At 31.3% G+C, this 18,253-nt stretch overlaps 1 protein-coding gene across 1 annotated transcript in view; it reads right to left on the bottom strand.

Moving 5' to 3' along the window:
* Window positions 1-18,253, bottom strand: part of LOC130896403 (protein jagged-1b) — a 203,357-nt gene that overhangs the window by 11,131 nt on the left and 173,973 nt on the right. Inside the window, exons 8-13 of the mRNA XM_057804457.1 lie at window positions 10,994-11,107; window positions 10,730-10,936; window positions 8,993-9,120; window positions 8,371-8,524; window positions 2,174-2,323; window positions 1,772-1,885 (exon numbers count right to left, since the gene is read on the bottom strand). Of these exons, the coding sequence (XP_057660440.1) occupies window positions 1,772-1,885; window positions 2,174-2,323; window positions 8,371-8,524; window positions 8,993-9,120; window positions 10,730-10,936; window positions 10,994-11,107 (867 nt within the window). The remainder of the gene's footprint in view (window positions 1-1,771; window positions 1,886-2,173; window positions 2,324-8,370; window positions 8,525-8,992; window positions 9,121-10,729; window positions 10,937-10,993; window positions 11,108-18,253) is intronic.

Raw genomic sequence — 18,253 nt, 5'->3', positions numbered from 1 at the left:
TTTATATATGAAGATATTGAAGAAATAGATGGAAATAACTGTAAATTCGACAAAAATAACTTTTTTTAGTACGTAAACGTTGATAAATGAATAGATTAATGATAATAGTGTTTTATAGCTTGTTTTTTCAAGTATAAAACACATGTTTTATGGACACAGAAGTTGAACAGTGAGTCAAAAATCTTATAAAAAAATAATGGCAACCATTGTTTTGCATTTAAAGGTTAATAAACGGATTAGTTCAAATTGAGTGTTTTATAGAGTGTTTTACTGATTTAAAACACGTTTTATATATGAAGATATTGAAGAAATAGATGGAAATAACTGTAAATTCAACAATAATAACTTTTTTTAGTGCAAAAACGTTGATAAATGAATAGATAAATGATAATAGTGTTTTATAGTTGTTTTTTGGAATATAAAACACATGTTTTATGGACAGAGAAGTTGAATAGTAAGTCTAAAATCTTATAAAAAAATAATAGCGACAATTGTTTTGCATTTAAAGGTTAATTGAGTGTTTTATAGAGTGTTTTATTATTTAAAACACGTTTTACATATGAAGATATTGAAGAAATAGATGGAAATAACTGTAAATTCAACAATAATAACTTTTTTTAGTACGTAAACGTTGATAAATGAATAGATTAATGATAATAGTGTTTTATAGCTTGTTTTTTCAAGTATAAAACACATGTTTTATGGACAGAGAAGTTGAACAGTAAATCTAAAATCTTATAAAAAATAATGGCAACCATTGTTTTGCATTTAAAGGTTAATAAACGGATTAGTTCAAATTGAGTGTTTTATAGAGTGTTTTATTAATTTAAAACACGTTTTATATATGAAGATATTGAAGAAATAGATGGAAATAACTGTAAATTCAACAATAATAACTTTTTTTAGTGCAAAAACGTTGATAAATGAATAGATAAATGATAATAGTGTTTTATAGTGGTTTTTTGGAATATAAAACACATGTTTTATGGACAGAGAAGTTGAATAGTAAGTCTAAAATCTTATAAAAAAATAATAGCGACAATTTTTTTGCATTTAAAGGTTAATAAACGGATAAGTTCAAATTGAGTGTTTTATAGAGTGTTTTATTAATTTAAAACACGTTTTATATATGAAGATATTGAAGAAAAAGATGGAAATAACTGTAAATTCAACAATAATAACTTTTTTTAGTTCTACAGAGTGTTTTATAGATTGTTTTATTATTTAAAACACATGTTTTATTTATGAATATATTGAAAATATAAATAGCAATAACTGTGAATTCAAAGATAATAATTTTTTTTTGGAATAAACGTTGATTAATGATAATAGTGTTTTATGGCTTGTATTTCGAAATATAAAACACATGTTTTATGGACAGAGAAGTTGAACCAAACCTGCCCAAACCGATGAGAAAATTCCAGATCCCATGCCGACAGACCGGCGAGTGACAATTGATCCAACTGTCAGTGAGTACTGCATCAAATTGTGACAGGTAGAGACCCAACGTCATTTCCGTTACCTTACTCACCTCACCTGGTCCCGTGTGACTTTTTTTTCACCAAGCAATAAAATTAGAATAAAATGAAATAACTGACACTAATTTCTTTAAAATCATCAATTTATTTTCATTATAATGTCGGTTATTTCAATTTCAATCTCTGAAGATGATAAATTGGTTATCGAAACGCGCGTCTGGTAGTGTAATATTGTGAATATTGGTGTAAACATGAAAAAAAATCGTAAATATTTGTAATTATAATCAACTTACTGATATTACATAAAGCTCCTTCCCATCCTTCGATGCATATACATTGAAAAGCGTTAATTTTGTCAACGCACGTTCCCCCGTTCTCACAAGGGTTGATTTTACAATCATTAATATCTGAAACGAAAATTATAACCCGGTAAATTCGATGCCTAATTTAATATTTTGATATAAAAACTTATATTGAGCGACAGATAAACTGAAATGTTAACAAATAACCGATTGGTTACAATTCATGCCCTGTTCCACATCCGGTTCGGAAGTGAACTGAATTTGAACTCGATATACGAATTAAACAAAAAAATTTAGAGATGGGGGCTTAGTTGAAGAAGAAAATGACGCGCAGTAAGAAAAAAGTTCCAAAATAATTGTTGTTTACGTCGTTATAATCGTTAAGACACTTACTTTCGTGACAATATTTTCCTGTGTACCCCGGTTGACATTGACATTTGTATCCTACTCCGGCTTGATTAATACAATGTCCGTGTTCGCCGCATATACTCGGTGCAGTGATTCTATTTCCGCTTTCCGACATCATCACACAACTATCCACACCTTTAAAACAAAACGTTACGAAAATATAATCGTAAAATATTTAACTAGAACTTTGTCAGTCATTACTTTTCTTACAACCCTCGTATGTGTATAACGCGCCATTTTCCGTCCAATAATTTCGTGAAAAAAAAAAAAAACTAGAGATGTAATAATTATTTTTAGTTACTGAAAATGTATGTTTTAATGATATACGTATATATATCAAGGTGGCTTTAGCAAACTAAAAACCTCTAGATCATTATCGCCCAAATTAAAAACTTTACCACGAGAAAATTGTAGGTTGGAATCGTAATTCGGTGCGATAGACAGGGTAGAACAGGGTAGAAATCAAACTTTTGGAAAAACAAATTATCAATTCTATCAATTCAAAGTGTCTGGATTCATTTAATTCTATATGTGTGTAACGATTTAATTAGTTCTGTTAAAAAAATATTATTCAGTTAAAAGTAATATTTCGATTATAATGAAAAATTAAAGAGTGATGTATATATCGAGTCCGGTCCTGTTGAAAATATCGGTATAGATGGAAGGCGATCAGTTGACAGGCGCTTTCTATGCGAGACACCTGAAGGAGTCTCCGTGGGGCTCCGAGACCTCCGACTGGGTCAGAAATCGAACTGGACCGGTCTCGCTGTCCGTTGCTTGTCTTATACAACTAATTGAAGTACTAGCAGTTTACTAAATAAATCTTACGTCATAAAAAATTAACTCAAATACGCACGGTTAGTTTAAAACGCTCGAATGAAGTTTTGAAATTACGTTATATTTAAATGTGGAAATTTTTTTGACTCGAAACAACCAGATGAATAAATATGTTTATTATTTCACGTATTTCTTTCATATTTTCTTACTTGAAATTCAATTTAAGTGCGATTGCCGATTATGCAACAAACATTACACGTTATTTGACGTGTCACGTGATGTTTCGCTAGAATTGTGACGTTCACAGTCTGAAAAGCACAGGAACGGCTGATAGTTATAATAGAACAAATTTCGATAATTGGGATTGAAAATTCAAGAAATTACGTTCATTCAAATATACACAATTGTTTTTTTATTGTAAATTGTATCTAATCATAATTATTTTAATATATTAATCAATTTTTTTGGAAAAAACAACGATACAAAGTATTTTAATTTTAATGTATTATCTGAAATTCGACCCTGGCTTGAGTGTAATCGTCATTTATGTTGGGCAAGGTGTAACCCACCGAAATATAGGCAACAAGCATTACATTGAGTAAAATATTTGACATATCACGTGATATTTGATAACAAATAAACTTTATGTAAATTATGTCATGTGGTATTTGTCAAAAATTAACAAATAAATACTATAGAAATTATATCACGTGATATTTGACGATACATATTTTCATATAAAAAAACAGGACCGGTTGATAAATGTAAATGAAAGAATTTCGATATTTGGTTTGTATAAACATTATGTTTAGTGGAAATTAATTTATTTAGTATTACCTATTTGGGAGTTTTAATGTGTTGTGAATGTTTTTAAGAATAAAAATGGTAAAGTCAATAAAATTAATTAAAATCCTGTCACTTTTTTATTTTTATTTATATTTTTCGTTATCTATTTTTTCATTAAACGACAAGTACGAGTTAATGAATACATTTCTACGTTTCTTTTGATATAATACCGTCACTAATTTCGAACAATCGCCAAACACGATCTCTTCTTCTATCCCCCATATCTATCTGTATTCTAACTATCGACACCCACACGAAAAAAACAATACACGGTACTGTTGGTTGGTTGTTGGTTGTTTGTTGGTTGTGCATTAAGCCGTGAATACCAATTTGATAAACAAGATAACAGAGTATTGATATCTTCCATTAATCTTCGACTCGTGTGACTTTCTTTATTTCATAAAGGAAGATGTTGTCGAGTATTAACAACATTAGAAATGTAAAAACGTGGTTGGGTGACGTTAGATGCGGGAAACTATTCATAAAAATATCGCCTGGAGCTTCATAACTTGAAATATATACCGGATATACGAGGTGCGATCGAAAATATATCCGATAAATTAAGTTTTATAATATAAATTACTTAGAAGGAATTTAAATCTCATATTTTCATGTCCCATCATGTATTGTGACAAGTTTGAACACGTTCCCGTTTGTCAATATACGACTATAGTTGCTTTAGTGTTGAATACGTTAAATAAAGTGTCGAAGAAACTTCAAAAATGTTAAAATTTGTATATGGTGACAACGTAGTATCTATGAGGATTATTTAAAATGGAAACGTGTCTTTTAAGGACAAAAATTGATCCTTCGATTACAAAAACTGAAGGAAAAGTACAAAAAGCGAACGAATTTTACGAGGGGGTACTGATATGTTCGTGAAATAATATGTATACAACTAGATTTGAGAAATTAGTCAATTTTATGGATTGTTTAAAATGGAAACGTGTCTTTTAAGGACAAAAATTGATCCTTCGATTACAAAAACTGAAGGAAAAGTACAAAAAGTGAACGAGTTTTACGAGGGGGTACTGATATGTTCGTGAAATAATATGTAAACAACTAGATTTGAAAAATTAGTCAATTTTAAGGATTGTTTAAAATGGAAACGTGTCTTTTAAGGACAAAAATTGATCCTTCGATTACAAAAACTTAAGGAAAAGTACAAAAAGTGAACGAATTTTACGAGGGGGTACTGATATGATCGTGAAATAATATGTAAACAACTAGATTTGAGAATTGTGTCAATTTTAGGGATTGTTTTAAATGGAAACGTGTCTTTTAAGGACAAATCTTGATCCTTCGATTACAAAAACTGAAGGAAAAGTACAAAAAGCGAACGAATTTTACGAGGGGGTACTGATATGATCGTGAAATAATATGTAAACAACTAGATTTGAGAATTGTGTCAATTTTAGGGATTGTTTTAAATGGAAACGTGTCTTTTAAGGACAAATCTTGATCCTTCGATTACAAAAACTGAAGGAAAAGTACAAAAAGCGAACGAATTTTACGAGGGGGTACTGATATGTTCGTGAAATAATATGTAAACAACTAGATTTGAGAAATGTGTCAATTTTAAGGATTGTTTAAAATGGAAACGTGTCTTTTAAGGACAAAAATTGATCCTTCGATTACAAAAACTGAAGGAAAAGTACAAAAAGCGAACGAATTTTACGAGGGGGTACTGATATGATCGTGAAATAATATGTAAACAACTAGATTTGAGAAATTAGTCAATTTTAAGGATTATTTAAAATGGAAACGTGTCTTTTAAGGACAAAAATTGATCCTTCGATTACAAAAACTGAAGGAAAAGTACAAAAAGCGAACGAATTTTACGAGGGGGTACTGATATGATCGTGAAATAATATGTAAACAACTAGATTTGAGAAATTAGTCAATTTTAAGGATTATTTAAAATGGAAACGTGTCTTTTAAGGACAAAAATTGATCCTTCGATTACAAAAACTGAAGGAAAAGTACAAAAAGCGAACGAATTTTACGAGGGGGTACTGATATGTTCGTGAAATAATATGTAAACAACTAGATTTGAGAAATGTGTCAATTTTAAGGATTGTTTAAAATGGAAACGTGTCTTTTAAGGACAAAAATTGATCCTTCGATTACAAAAACTGAAGGAAAAGTACAAAAAGTGAACGAGTTTTACGAGGGGGTACTGATATGTTCGTGAAATAATATGTAAACAACTAGATTTGAAAAATTAGTCAATTTTAAGGATTGTTTAAAATGGAAACGTGTCTTTTAAGGACAAAAATTGATCCTTCGATTACAAAAACTTAAGGAAAAGTACAAAAAGTGAACGAATTTTACGAGGGGGTACTGATATGATCGTGAAATAATATGTAAACAACTAGATTTGAGAATTGTGTCAATTTTAGGGATTGTTTTAAATGGAAACGTGTCTTTTAAGGACAAATCTTGATCCTTCGATTACAAAAACTGAAGGAAAAGTACAAAAAGCGAACGAATTTTACGAGGGGGTACTGATATGTTCGTGAAATAATATGTAAACAACTAGATTTGAGAAATGTGTCAATTTTAAGGATTGTTTAAAATGGAAACGTGTCTTTTAAGGACAAAAATTGATCCTTCGATTACAAAAACTGAAGGAAAAGTACAAAAAGCGAACGAATTTTACGAGGGGGTACTGATATGATCGTGAAATAATATGTAAACAACTAGATTTGAGAAATTAGTCAATTTTAAGGATTATTTAAAATGGAAACGTGTCTTTTAAGGACAAAAATTGATCCTTCGATTACAAAAACTGAAGGAAAAGTACAAAAAGCGAACGAATTTTACGAGGGGGTACTGATATGATCGTGAAATAATATGTAAACAACTAGATTTGAGAAATTAGTCAATTTTAAGGATTATTTAAAATGGAAACGTGTCTTTTAAGGACAAAAATTGATCCTTCGATTACAAAAACTGAAGGAAAAGTACAAAAAGCGAACGAATTTTACGAGGGGGTACTGATATGTTCGTGAAATAATATGTAAACAACTAGATTTGAGAAATGTGTCAATTTTAAGGATTGTTTAAAATGGAAACGTGTCTTTTAAGGACAAAAATTGATCCTTCGATTACAAAAACTGAAGGAAAAGTACAAAAAGTGAACGAGTTTTACGAGGGGGTACTGATATGTTCGTGAAATAATATGTAAACAACTAGATTTGAAAAATTAGTCAATTTTAAGGATTGTTTAAAATGGAAACGTGTCTTTTAAGGACAAAAATTGATCCTTCGATTACAAAAACTTAAGGAAAAGTACAAAAAGTGAACGAATTTTACGAGGGGGTACTGATATGATCGTGAAATAATATGTAAACAACTAGATTTGAGAATTGTGTCAATTTTAGGGATTGTTTTAAATGGAAACGTGTCTTTTAAGGACAAATCTTGATCCTTCGATTACAAAAACTGAAGGAAAAGTACAAAAAGTGAACGAGTTTTACGAGGGGGTACTGATATGTTCGTGAAATAATATGTAAACAACTAGATTTGAAAAATTAGTCAATTTTAAGGATTGTTTAAAATGGAAACGTGTCTTTTAAGGACAAAAATTGATCCTTCGATTACAAAAACTGAAGGAAAAGTACAAAAAGCGAACGAATTTTACGAGGGGGTACTGATATGTTCGTGAAATAATATGTAAACAACTAGATTTGAGAAATTAGTCAATTTTAAGGATTGTTTAAAATGGAAACGTGTCTTTTAAGGACAAAAATTGATCCTTCGATTACAAAAACTGAAGGAAAAGTACAAAAAGCGAACGAATTTTACGAGGGGGTACTGATATGTTCATGAAATAATATGTAAACAACTAGATTTGAGAAATTAGTCAATTTTAAGGATTATTTAAAATGGAAACGTGTCTTTTAAGGACAAAAATTGATCCTTCGATTACAAAAACTGAAGGAAAAGTACAAAAAGTGAACGAGTTTTACGAGGGGGTACAAATATATTCATATGCAAAGAATTAGATCGGAAAATTGATCAACTTTGAAGATTGTTTTCAATAAAATGTGTCTTTTAAGGGCAAAATTTGATCCTTTAATCTTAAAAACGGATAAAAATATGCAAAAGTAGACGAATTTTACGAGGGGATACAGATATATTCTTGAAATAATAAGTCAAGAATTAGATATGAAAAATTTGTCCATTCTGAAGAATATTCAAATGAAAATAAGTGTTTCAAGGACTAAGGACCTTTGTTCGAACTCAAAAACGGATGAAAATAACGCTAAAGGTCGACGAATTTTACGAGGGGATACTGAGAAGTACGCGAAATAATATATAAACAATTAGATATGAAATATGAGCCAACGACTTATTGCTTTATCATCTTCTTGTTTGTCCCACTTCACCAGATTCAGCATCGAGCGATTCCTGGTTCAAATCACTCGATCCAAGACACCGAGAGTCGCTTTCGAGCTTTTTACTAAGTAAATATTTCAAAGGACACCAATTACAAATTTATTTTGTTTTTTAATCGCAAAAATTCCACTTATTCAAAATTAATACCGACTTACCCTCATCGCACGAAGTATTATCACAAACCACCTTCGCTTGACTGCAGTTTTTTCCTTGCCATCCTTCCGGACAGTGACAATAATAATCGGATTGCGTTTTAAAGCAGGGAGCGCCGTTTTGACAAGGATCAGGATTACAATGATCGTAATCGTTCTGAAAACAATAAAAATATTTTCAACCAACAACAAGAATAATTGGAAAGCTTATTTTTTTCGATTAATCGTCGCCGAAAATATTCGATTCCTTTATATATAGGGCGTATTCCAAACAACGTCGCATCGACGTATTTTTTTCGTTGTTTCCCCGAAATATTTCGAAATATGAACAAATTGTTAGAATATCGCGGAAAAACCCCGAAGGTATTGAGAAAAAATGAAAAATATCGATATACAAAATGTCTTTCCATTGTGATTTCTTTTTTTTTTTGGCAACACCAACCACCCCGGGTTAATTTATGCGCGTAAACTTTTCCCTTCAGTTAATCCCATAAATTTAAATCCGGACTACGCGCAGGCCAATCCAGAATGGTACGGAACCTGCAGTATATCGACGGGCAATCGACCTAACCTCTCAAATTTCCCTTTCCAGAGCGCGAAATTCGAATTGAAATAATGTACTTACCTCGCATTCATGTCCGGTGATTCCCACAGGACAAATACATTTATATCCGTTCACTTGATCGACACACTCGCCGCCATTTTTGCAAGGATTCGATTCGCAATCGTCTATATCGGTATGGCAGTCTCTTCCTGTAAATTGAATTACAAAAAAATCTATTTTTTCCTATTATCAAACTATAATCTGACTTCACAATCTATTTTCCAAACCTCGAGATGTTTGTCCTATATAAATACGCATCTCAATCGTTCTCATAAGAAAATTTACGTAGAATATTCGTTATTTTTGATATTTAGGATCCCCGATTCACCATATGACTTCCAAGATCAATATTTTGAGCAAGAAAAGTCAAGGTATGTATTACGACCAACCAACCGAGGGGGACGTCTTGGTCTTTGGAAGTCTTCTTGGACCAAGGATTAACGTTCTAGGACAACGTCGATTACTTTATGGACATGAGAACGTTCAGAAGATGATACAACTTCTACGACGTGGAAATACTTTGCTAAAAGGTTCAGCAATGGTGAAGGGGATGGAAAGAACCGAGGAGTTATCCCGACATCTAGTTCAGAAAGCTGACGAATTCCATCGGGACAAAATACAAGTAAAGATTGATGGGATTTCGAGTATAGACAACAAGAATTTCGAAAAAAAGAAAGAGTAAACTGCGTGGCATTATCCTGAAACTGAACTTAGTCACTGAAATCGAAAGAGAGCCAGGAATTTCTAGGTGGGAATCGATCTGGTGAGGACGAGTTTGAAGTTTATCAAGTGACCATATTTCCTTTTGTGTTAATTGTCATTTTTTCCTAGAAACCAATCTAAAATGACGTAATTATAAACGCGCGGGAAAGAAAGACGGCAGAAGCTCGGCTCGGCGAAAAGCTCGCGGTGTTTTCGCTCGTTAAAACTCTGTAGTTTTATGTTCTATGACGTAACATCCGCAAGATCCGTTTGTCGGTTTTAGATGCGTCGATGCGAACAGCGAACAGAGCCGAACATAGAGCTGCGAACATTATTACGATCTTTCTTCACAATGCTAGTAAAAAAAATTTTTTCACACAGTCAGGGAGAGGAGCGCGGGAAGGAACATTGACAGAAGTTCGGCTCGGCGAAAAGCTCGCGGTGTTTTCGCTAGAATGCTCGTTAAAACTCTGTCATTTTGTGTTCTATGACGTAACATCCGCAAGATCCGTTTGTCGGTTTTAGATGCGTCGATGCGAACAGCGAACAGAGCCGAACATAGAGCTGCGAACATTATTACGATCTTTCTTCACAATGCTAGTAAAAAAAATTTTTTCACACAGTCAGGGAGAGGAGCGCGGGAAGGAACATTGACAGAAGCTCGGCTCGGCGAAAAGCTCGCGGTGTTTTCGCTAGAATACTCGTTAAAACTCTGTCATTTTGTGTTCTATGACGTAACATCCGCAAGATCCGTTTGTCGGTTTTAGATGCGTCGATGCGAACAGCGAACAGCGATTAGAGCCGAACATAGAGCTGCGAACATTATTACGATCTTTCTTTACAATGCTCGTAAAAAAAAATTCTTCACACAGTCTGGGAGAGGAGCGCGGGAAGGAACATTGACAGAAGCTCGGCTCGGCGAAAAGCTCGCGGTGTTTTCGCGAAATTACATTTGCAATACGTTGAATAAGTTTTACTATGGGAAAAAAGAAAATTATAATTTAATTACGGTCGTATTAGGTTAAGATCACATACGAGAAATTGATGTTTACTTACCTGTAAAGCCGGGTTTACAAGCGCAATGGTAGTCATTGACTAAATCGATGCAAGTTGCGCCATGTTGACATTGTCCGAAGCAATCGTTGATGTTCTGATCGCAATTTTTTCCCATCCAACCTTCTCTGCATTTGCAATGATAATCGCCTACCAGATTTGTACACGAAATGGCATTAATGCAAGGAGAATTGAGACATTCGTCGGAATCTGCAAGTTAATTGGAGATTGATTTATACAATTTTGCCTTCGTTTACAAGTACTTACCAAATTGGCAAACGTTTCCTTCCCAAGCGCTGGAGCAATTGCACATGAACGAATTTTCCAAATTTACGCAAGTTCCGCCATTTTGACATGGCGCCGACGAACATTCGTCGAAATCTAATCGAAACAAGAAAAACCCCAAATTAATGAAATTATCGCAACTAAACTTGAGTTGAATTCTGTTTTAAAAAAGAAATTAACATTCCAACGAGTGATTTAAACATAAATTCTATGTTTTGAATGTTCAAAAACCTTTTCGTTTGAACTGACAGCTCGCTTTGTCGTGGTGTACAATGATTCATCTTCTGCGATTGATTTCGCCGACACTTGACCATAGAAAATCATCGTATGCAAATAGCACTCGTATGACAACACGTTTTAAGTACGTTCACCATTAAAAATGTCAAACTTCATAATGTCAATGTCAAATTCGACATATTGACATCAGTACTGCCATATATCAAAACTTAAGTAGTCACCCCTCGTAAATTAAATAAATAGTGGCTCTAAAATTCTGAAAAAAATTTCTTCTTCTTCTTTGGAGCTGTATTACAATCCATACATACAAGAAAGAGAAAGAAAAAATCATATTTTCCTTAAAATTCATGCGCGGTAAACTTGGAACACACATTTTCCAGTTCCGAACTAGTTCTGAACACGTCCGATGCATCCTCGGAGGATTTTTAGTACGGCGCAAGTACCATTCATACTTTTTGTGATATTTACCGCGAAATAACCTCTAACCTTTGTGGTTTTCTACGTAATTATATTTAAAAAACGTGGTAGTTGACTTTATACTAACAAAAATCAAGAATAAACCTTTCGGACAGTTATTTCAAATTCAAAACTATTCGGAATACATTCGGAACGCGTTCGAACGAAGCTATAATCTGTTTTACGAAACATAACCTAATAAGTGACGTTTAAAACGACAAACTGTACTGTCATTGTTTTCCGACAATTATTTTCTCTACATCAGTGAATTTTATCAAGGATTTATTCATGTTATGAGTAAATAACATTTGAATCGATACATAAAACATATTAATTGCAACAAATACCATAAACGGCGATTGTTATACAATCTATCGATGTTATTATGTCATAAAGTTCTTTCGATTCGAAACCATATTACGTCGGCGGAGCCCGGTTTTTGTAACTAAAAAACAGAGTTGTACTTAGAAACTAAAACTAAAACAACGGAAAATTCATTTTCCAAAACTTCATTTCGTCGACGTTTTTCTAACTTCTCGACGCCTCGACAACCTTACCAACTACACCGTTACGGCTCGATAACTTCTCGACGTCGTGCTTGTAGAAGGATTCGTCTTTTGTGTATTAAAATACGCTTCAATATCATCAATTGTTTCTTCATTCATTCAACAGTGGTTTTATCTTCGACATATGAAGATGTCGATTTTTGCATCGAAACGATCCAATTGCATTAACAATCCATATAAAATCGATCGAATATTGTTTAACAGATCGATCCAACCCGCGTGGAAAGTAGGTTTTTCCTAAAACGTGCTACCAGTTATATCGGAGACGATTATATGATTGTTACTTGAAATTCCTTGCGCGATTATTATTTTTTTGAGTAAATTGTCCATGGAAACCGTCGAAAAGATAACTGGAGAATGGTAGGGGAGAATTTGAACAATAAAATCAACCAGCGAACGCTATAAACGGCAGTTACTATAACAGGATGATATTTCCGTAACTTTTCGTCGGTTTCTTTGTTTTTTAAGAGTTCGAAATATTTATATATGGCAATAGATTATTTTTTTTGTGGTGTTTTGTGGTCGAAACGGTCCTGTCTTAGAACCTTTCAATACTACGAAGTAAGACGTTCGTTATTATTATTAATTAGCTGTCCATTATAAATGACAATTAAAATCGGGTGAGTTATATATCATCAATTTTATGGCACTGGAATTTTTATATCTGTCTTATATAATAGATCGTGGTTTAATGATTCATTGTGGCTTCTCCGTATTTATATGAAGTTCGACATGTGTAATGTCAAATCTTCTTTTTCTGCGGTCGAAAGTACATTATTCATGAAGCATTTAATGGAAATGCATTACCGTAATTGGTTAGAAATCGAACCGTATCAAACACAATCGAATAATCGATTGATGGAAAACCAAACCGAGTTAATCGATTACAACATCTTCTTTTTTGGTATTTACGTACTCAACTTTCAAACGATACGCGTTTCAAATAGTCCCACGTGATATAATTACTTAGTTACTATTTTAAAACATCCGGAGATTTATGAATTTAAAGATGGTAGCACTGATGTGAATATGTCAAGTTTGACGTATGACGTAGTTTCCTATTAACCCGTATATCGTTTTAAATATAAACAAAATAAATATTAGATACGAAGTCGGAATTTTAATGCATAAAAAGTCTTGAAAAAAAAAAATTCTGGTAGGTAGTCGTTAGTATGGAAGTCGGTCTCATGCCCTCCTCGTCGAAAATACGTATAAATCAGAACCGTACCTGGCAATTACGTAGCTCCCCGCCCCGTTATTATATCTATTAGTTGTAGGGAGCGCTACGATCGCGGGGAGACTTAATTACGCCAGAACGAAGAGATCTCCACCTTTGACCCCGCATTCCAGCGGTGCTGCCACCTATTCAACACGAACGACGATTTACCTTATTTGCCTCTTGCCTAGATTTGATATAGAGATAGTCGATGACGAGTGATTCCAAATATAACGATCGATTTTTACACAAAGAGTTACTTAAAAAACAGAAAATATAGTTTGTAATCAAAAATTCAAATCAATGCTTTATGACTCGCCTTGTATAATCAATGTAAAGAGGGTATATTTTTTTTATGCTAGTACCTATGTTATTCTTTCGATTTTTTTATATTACAACGTTTAAATTTCGAATCTGTGGTTAATGTGAATATTGTTAAGGGGATTTTTTTGAGAAAAATGTTTGTCTGAACTTTTACCCTGTATAATACGTGTATGTATGGAAATGAAGAATTTCAATTGGGCTGTTGAGTAAGTTGGATGTTTTTTTAATCGATTGATGCCATAAAATACTCAAATTCTCAATATTCTAAGGTTTCTTGCGTATTTTTAATAAAAAGTTGTATTTTCAACTATTTTGTCAAAGATTTAACAAAATTTTGACATACTTGTATAAAAAATTTTATATTTCCGAAACCATTCGAGATATCGATTTATTTTTGACACGAATCGATTGAGAACACGTGTGTCTAAGTGATTATTCATATTAAATTCCTTCAGTTTAATATTTCTGGGAAATATACGGGGTTACAATTAAGTAATTTTTTTTTTGAAATAAACTCTATATAAATTTATAGTATCTACAAAAGTGGAATGGCAACGTTGTAATACAAAAAAATACGAAGAAAAACGTTGAAAATTTAAAAAAATACTCAAAATTCTAAGGTTTTTCGGGTATTTTTAATAAAAACTCGTATTTTCAACTATTTTGTCAAAAATTTTAGAAATACAACAAAAATTTGACATACTTGTATAAAAAATTGTATATTTCCGAAACCATTCGAGATATCGATTTATTTTTGACACGAATCGATTGAGAACACGTGTGTCTAAGTGATTATTCATATTAAATTCCTTCAGTTTAATATTTCTGGGAAATATACGGGGTTACAATTAAGTAATTTTTTTTTTGAAATAAACTCTATATAAATTTATAGTATCTACAAAAGTGGAATGGCAACGTTGTAATACAAAAAAATATGAAGAAAAACGTTGAAAATTTAAAAAAATACTCAAAATTCTAAGGTTTTTCGCGTATTTTTAATAAAAACTCGTATTTTCAACTATTTTGTCAAAAATTTTAGAAATACAACAAAAATTTGACATACTTGTATAAAAAATTGTATATTTCCGAAACCATTCGAGATATCGATTTATTTTTGACACGAATCGATTGAGAACACGTGTGTCTAAGTGATTATTCATATTAAATTCCTTGAGTTTAATATTTCTGAGAAATATACAGGGTTAAAATTGAGTAATTTTTTTTTCAAAATAAACTCTATATAAATTTATAGTATCTACAAAAGTGGAATGGCAACGTTGTAATACAAAAAAATATGAAGAAAAACGTTGAAAATTTAAAAAAATACTCAAAATTCTAAGGTTTTTCGCGTATTTTTAATAAAAACTCGTATTTTCAACTATTTTGTCAAAAATTTTAGAAATATAACAAAAATTTGACATACTTGTATAAAAAATTGTATATTTCCGAAACCATTCGAGATATCGATTTATTTTTGACACGAATCGATTGAGAACACGTGTGTCTAAGTGATTATTCATATTAAATTCCTTGAGTTTAATATTTCTGAGAAATATACAGGGTTAAAATTGAGTAATTTTTTTTTCAAAATAAACTCTATATAAATTTATAGTATCTACAAAAGTGGAATGGCAACGTTGTAATACAAAAAAATATGAAGAAAAACGTTGAAAATTTAAAAAAATACTCAAAATTCTAAGGTTTTTCGCGTATTTTTAATAAAAACTCGTATTTTCAACTATTTTGTCAAAAATTTTAGAAATACAACAAAAATTTGACATACTTGTATAAAAAATTGTATATTTCCGAAACCATTCGAGATATCGATTTATTTTTGACACGAATCGATTGAGAACACGTGTGTCTAAGTGATTATTCATATTAAATTCCTTGAGTTTAATATTTCTGAGAAATATACAGGGTTAAAATTGAGTAATTTTTTTTTCAAAATAAACTCTATATAAATTTATAGTAACTACAAAAGTGGAATGGCAACGTTGTAATACAAAAAAATATGAAGAAAAACGTTGAAAATTTAAAAAAATACTCAAAATTCTAAGGTTTTTCGGGTATTTTTAATAAAAACTCGTATTTTCAACTATTTTGTCAAAAATTTTAGAAATACAACAAAAATTTGACATACTTGTATAAAAAATTGTATATTTCCGAAACCATTCGAGATATCGATTTATTTTTGACTCGAATCGATTGAGAACACGTGTGTCTAAGTGATTATTCATATTAAATTCCTTGAGTTTAATATTTCTGAGAAATATACAGGGTTAAAATTGAGTAATTTTTTTTTCAAAATAAACTCTATATAAATTTATAGTATCTACAAAAGTGGAATGGCAACGTTGTAATACAAAAAAATACGAAGAAAAACGTTGAAAATTTAAAAAAATACTCAAAATTCTAAGGTTTTTCGCGTATTTTTAATAAAAACTCGTATTTTCAACTATTTTGTCAAAAATTTTAGAAATACAACAAAAATTTGACATACTTGTATAAAAAATTGTATATTTCCGAAACCATTCGAGATATCGATTTATTTTTGACACGAATCGATTGAGAACACGTGTGTCTAAGTGATTATTCATATTAAATTCCTTCAATTTAATATTTCTGAGAAATATACAGGGTTAAAATTAAGTAATTTTTTTTCAAAATAAACTCTATATAAATTTATAGTATCTACAAAAGTGGAATGGCAACGTTGTAATATAAAAAAATATGAGGAAAAACGTTTAAAGTTAAAAAAAATACATTTGATCCGGAAACAAACACGATTTACGAATTTTTTAAACAAAACTACTTAATACGGTTATAAATAACTGTTTCGTGTCCAACTCTAACTTTGAGTTTATTTCCGAATTATACGTCTATCAATATTTCAAGTAAGCAATTTTCTAATTTCGATCATTTCTTCTAATACTGAATTATAAAGTACCGTTTGTAAAAAGCGTTGTTGCCACATGTAACAACCATAAAAACTTCTACGGAAAAATATGTATTACGATAATAAATAAGTCAAGCTATCAACTAACGACAGTTGAATAAGTTCTGACTTTCAAACAAAATTATGGCCATCATGAAATGCCCATATCAAGGACGAGATTCATTCGTGTGAGTTGATATATTCACGATGGGGTGACAACTGTGCAATGAATCTGCTACAAATTCAATTGAAACATTCTTAACATCTCCATTTACTCGACTGCCGGACAATAAGTTTGAATAAAAACATTTTTTAAGCTAAATAATACTCGTATATTTTGTATTAATCAATAAAATATTTCATTCCATTGGTGTATACGAGAGTTGCTACTTAAGTTTGGAAATACGGCAACGTTGACGCGAATATGTCAAATCTGTCATTGTCATCTTGAAGTTTGACATTTTTAATGGCGAACGTACCCAGGACGTGCTGTCATATTTCGATTTTCCGTGATGAAGCTACGAATTTTTTTTCTTTCATTCGATTTTTCGAATTTTTATAATGTATGCTTTTTGATATATCACGATTTCACGTATTCAAATTAGTTTGTAAATGTTTAATTTTAATGGTGGTCGTAGATGTAAGTAAACAATCGAAGACCGCTTACAAACCGTAAAAGATACGAAAAAAAAAAAAAATAATTACTCGTAATCGCCTAGCCTGTTTTACTAATTAATAAGTCGTGTCGTATTTGAAATTTATATATACAAGATTTTCTGAATGCCACTCCTTTCTCGAATATCTGACTATTTTAATAAGAGTATTGTGATGAAAGACGAATACCATACATCCAATTACTCGACTGCATGAAATTCTAATGTTGATACATATATAGATTAGAATTTCTTTTGACGGATCTTTACGCGAATACAGGGTGTTTTATTACTTCAATTATCAATTACCTACATACTTATATTGATTAAATGTACTATTGAAGTATCTGGCGCCATCTCATCGCCAGATGTCAAACTATTACTTTTAAGGTTAGAAATTTTGACATTTCGCAATCAGTTCAGCGAATTCGCCATCTTGCTAGCAACAGTTATAACCGAGAATGATCGAGATTGTTCTAAAACGGTTTTTTATGAAAAATAAATATAAATTTATCAATATTTCGATTTCTTTGATATTTTTTTCCCATTATACCTTGATAATTCTCATAATATTTGCTTCACGAAATGAAAAATAACCTCAAACGACATAAATTGACGTCCATTTGAGCTAATTGACGTCTACTGTCATTTGATGTTGATCGATGTTTTATGACATCAATATGACGTCAATTAATATCGATTCATGTCATTTTTTCCTAATAATTCCCAAAACATATAGATTAGAATTGATTTTGACGGATCTTTAAGCGAATACAGGGTGTTTTATTACTATTGAGGTATCTGGCGCCATATCCTCGCGAGATGTCAAACTATTAATTTTAAGGTTAGAAA

Source organism: Diorhabda carinulata, chromosome 7 (genome assembly GCF_026250575.1).
Source record: "Diorhabda carinulata isolate Delta chromosome 7, icDioCari1.1, whole genome shotgun sequence".
NCBI classification, from domain to species: domain Eukaryota; kingdom Metazoa; phylum Arthropoda; class Insecta; order Coleoptera; family Chrysomelidae; genus Diorhabda; species Diorhabda carinulata.
The sequence above is the reverse complement of the archived record's forward strand: the minus strand, read 5'-3'. Positions and strand labels throughout refer to the sequence as shown.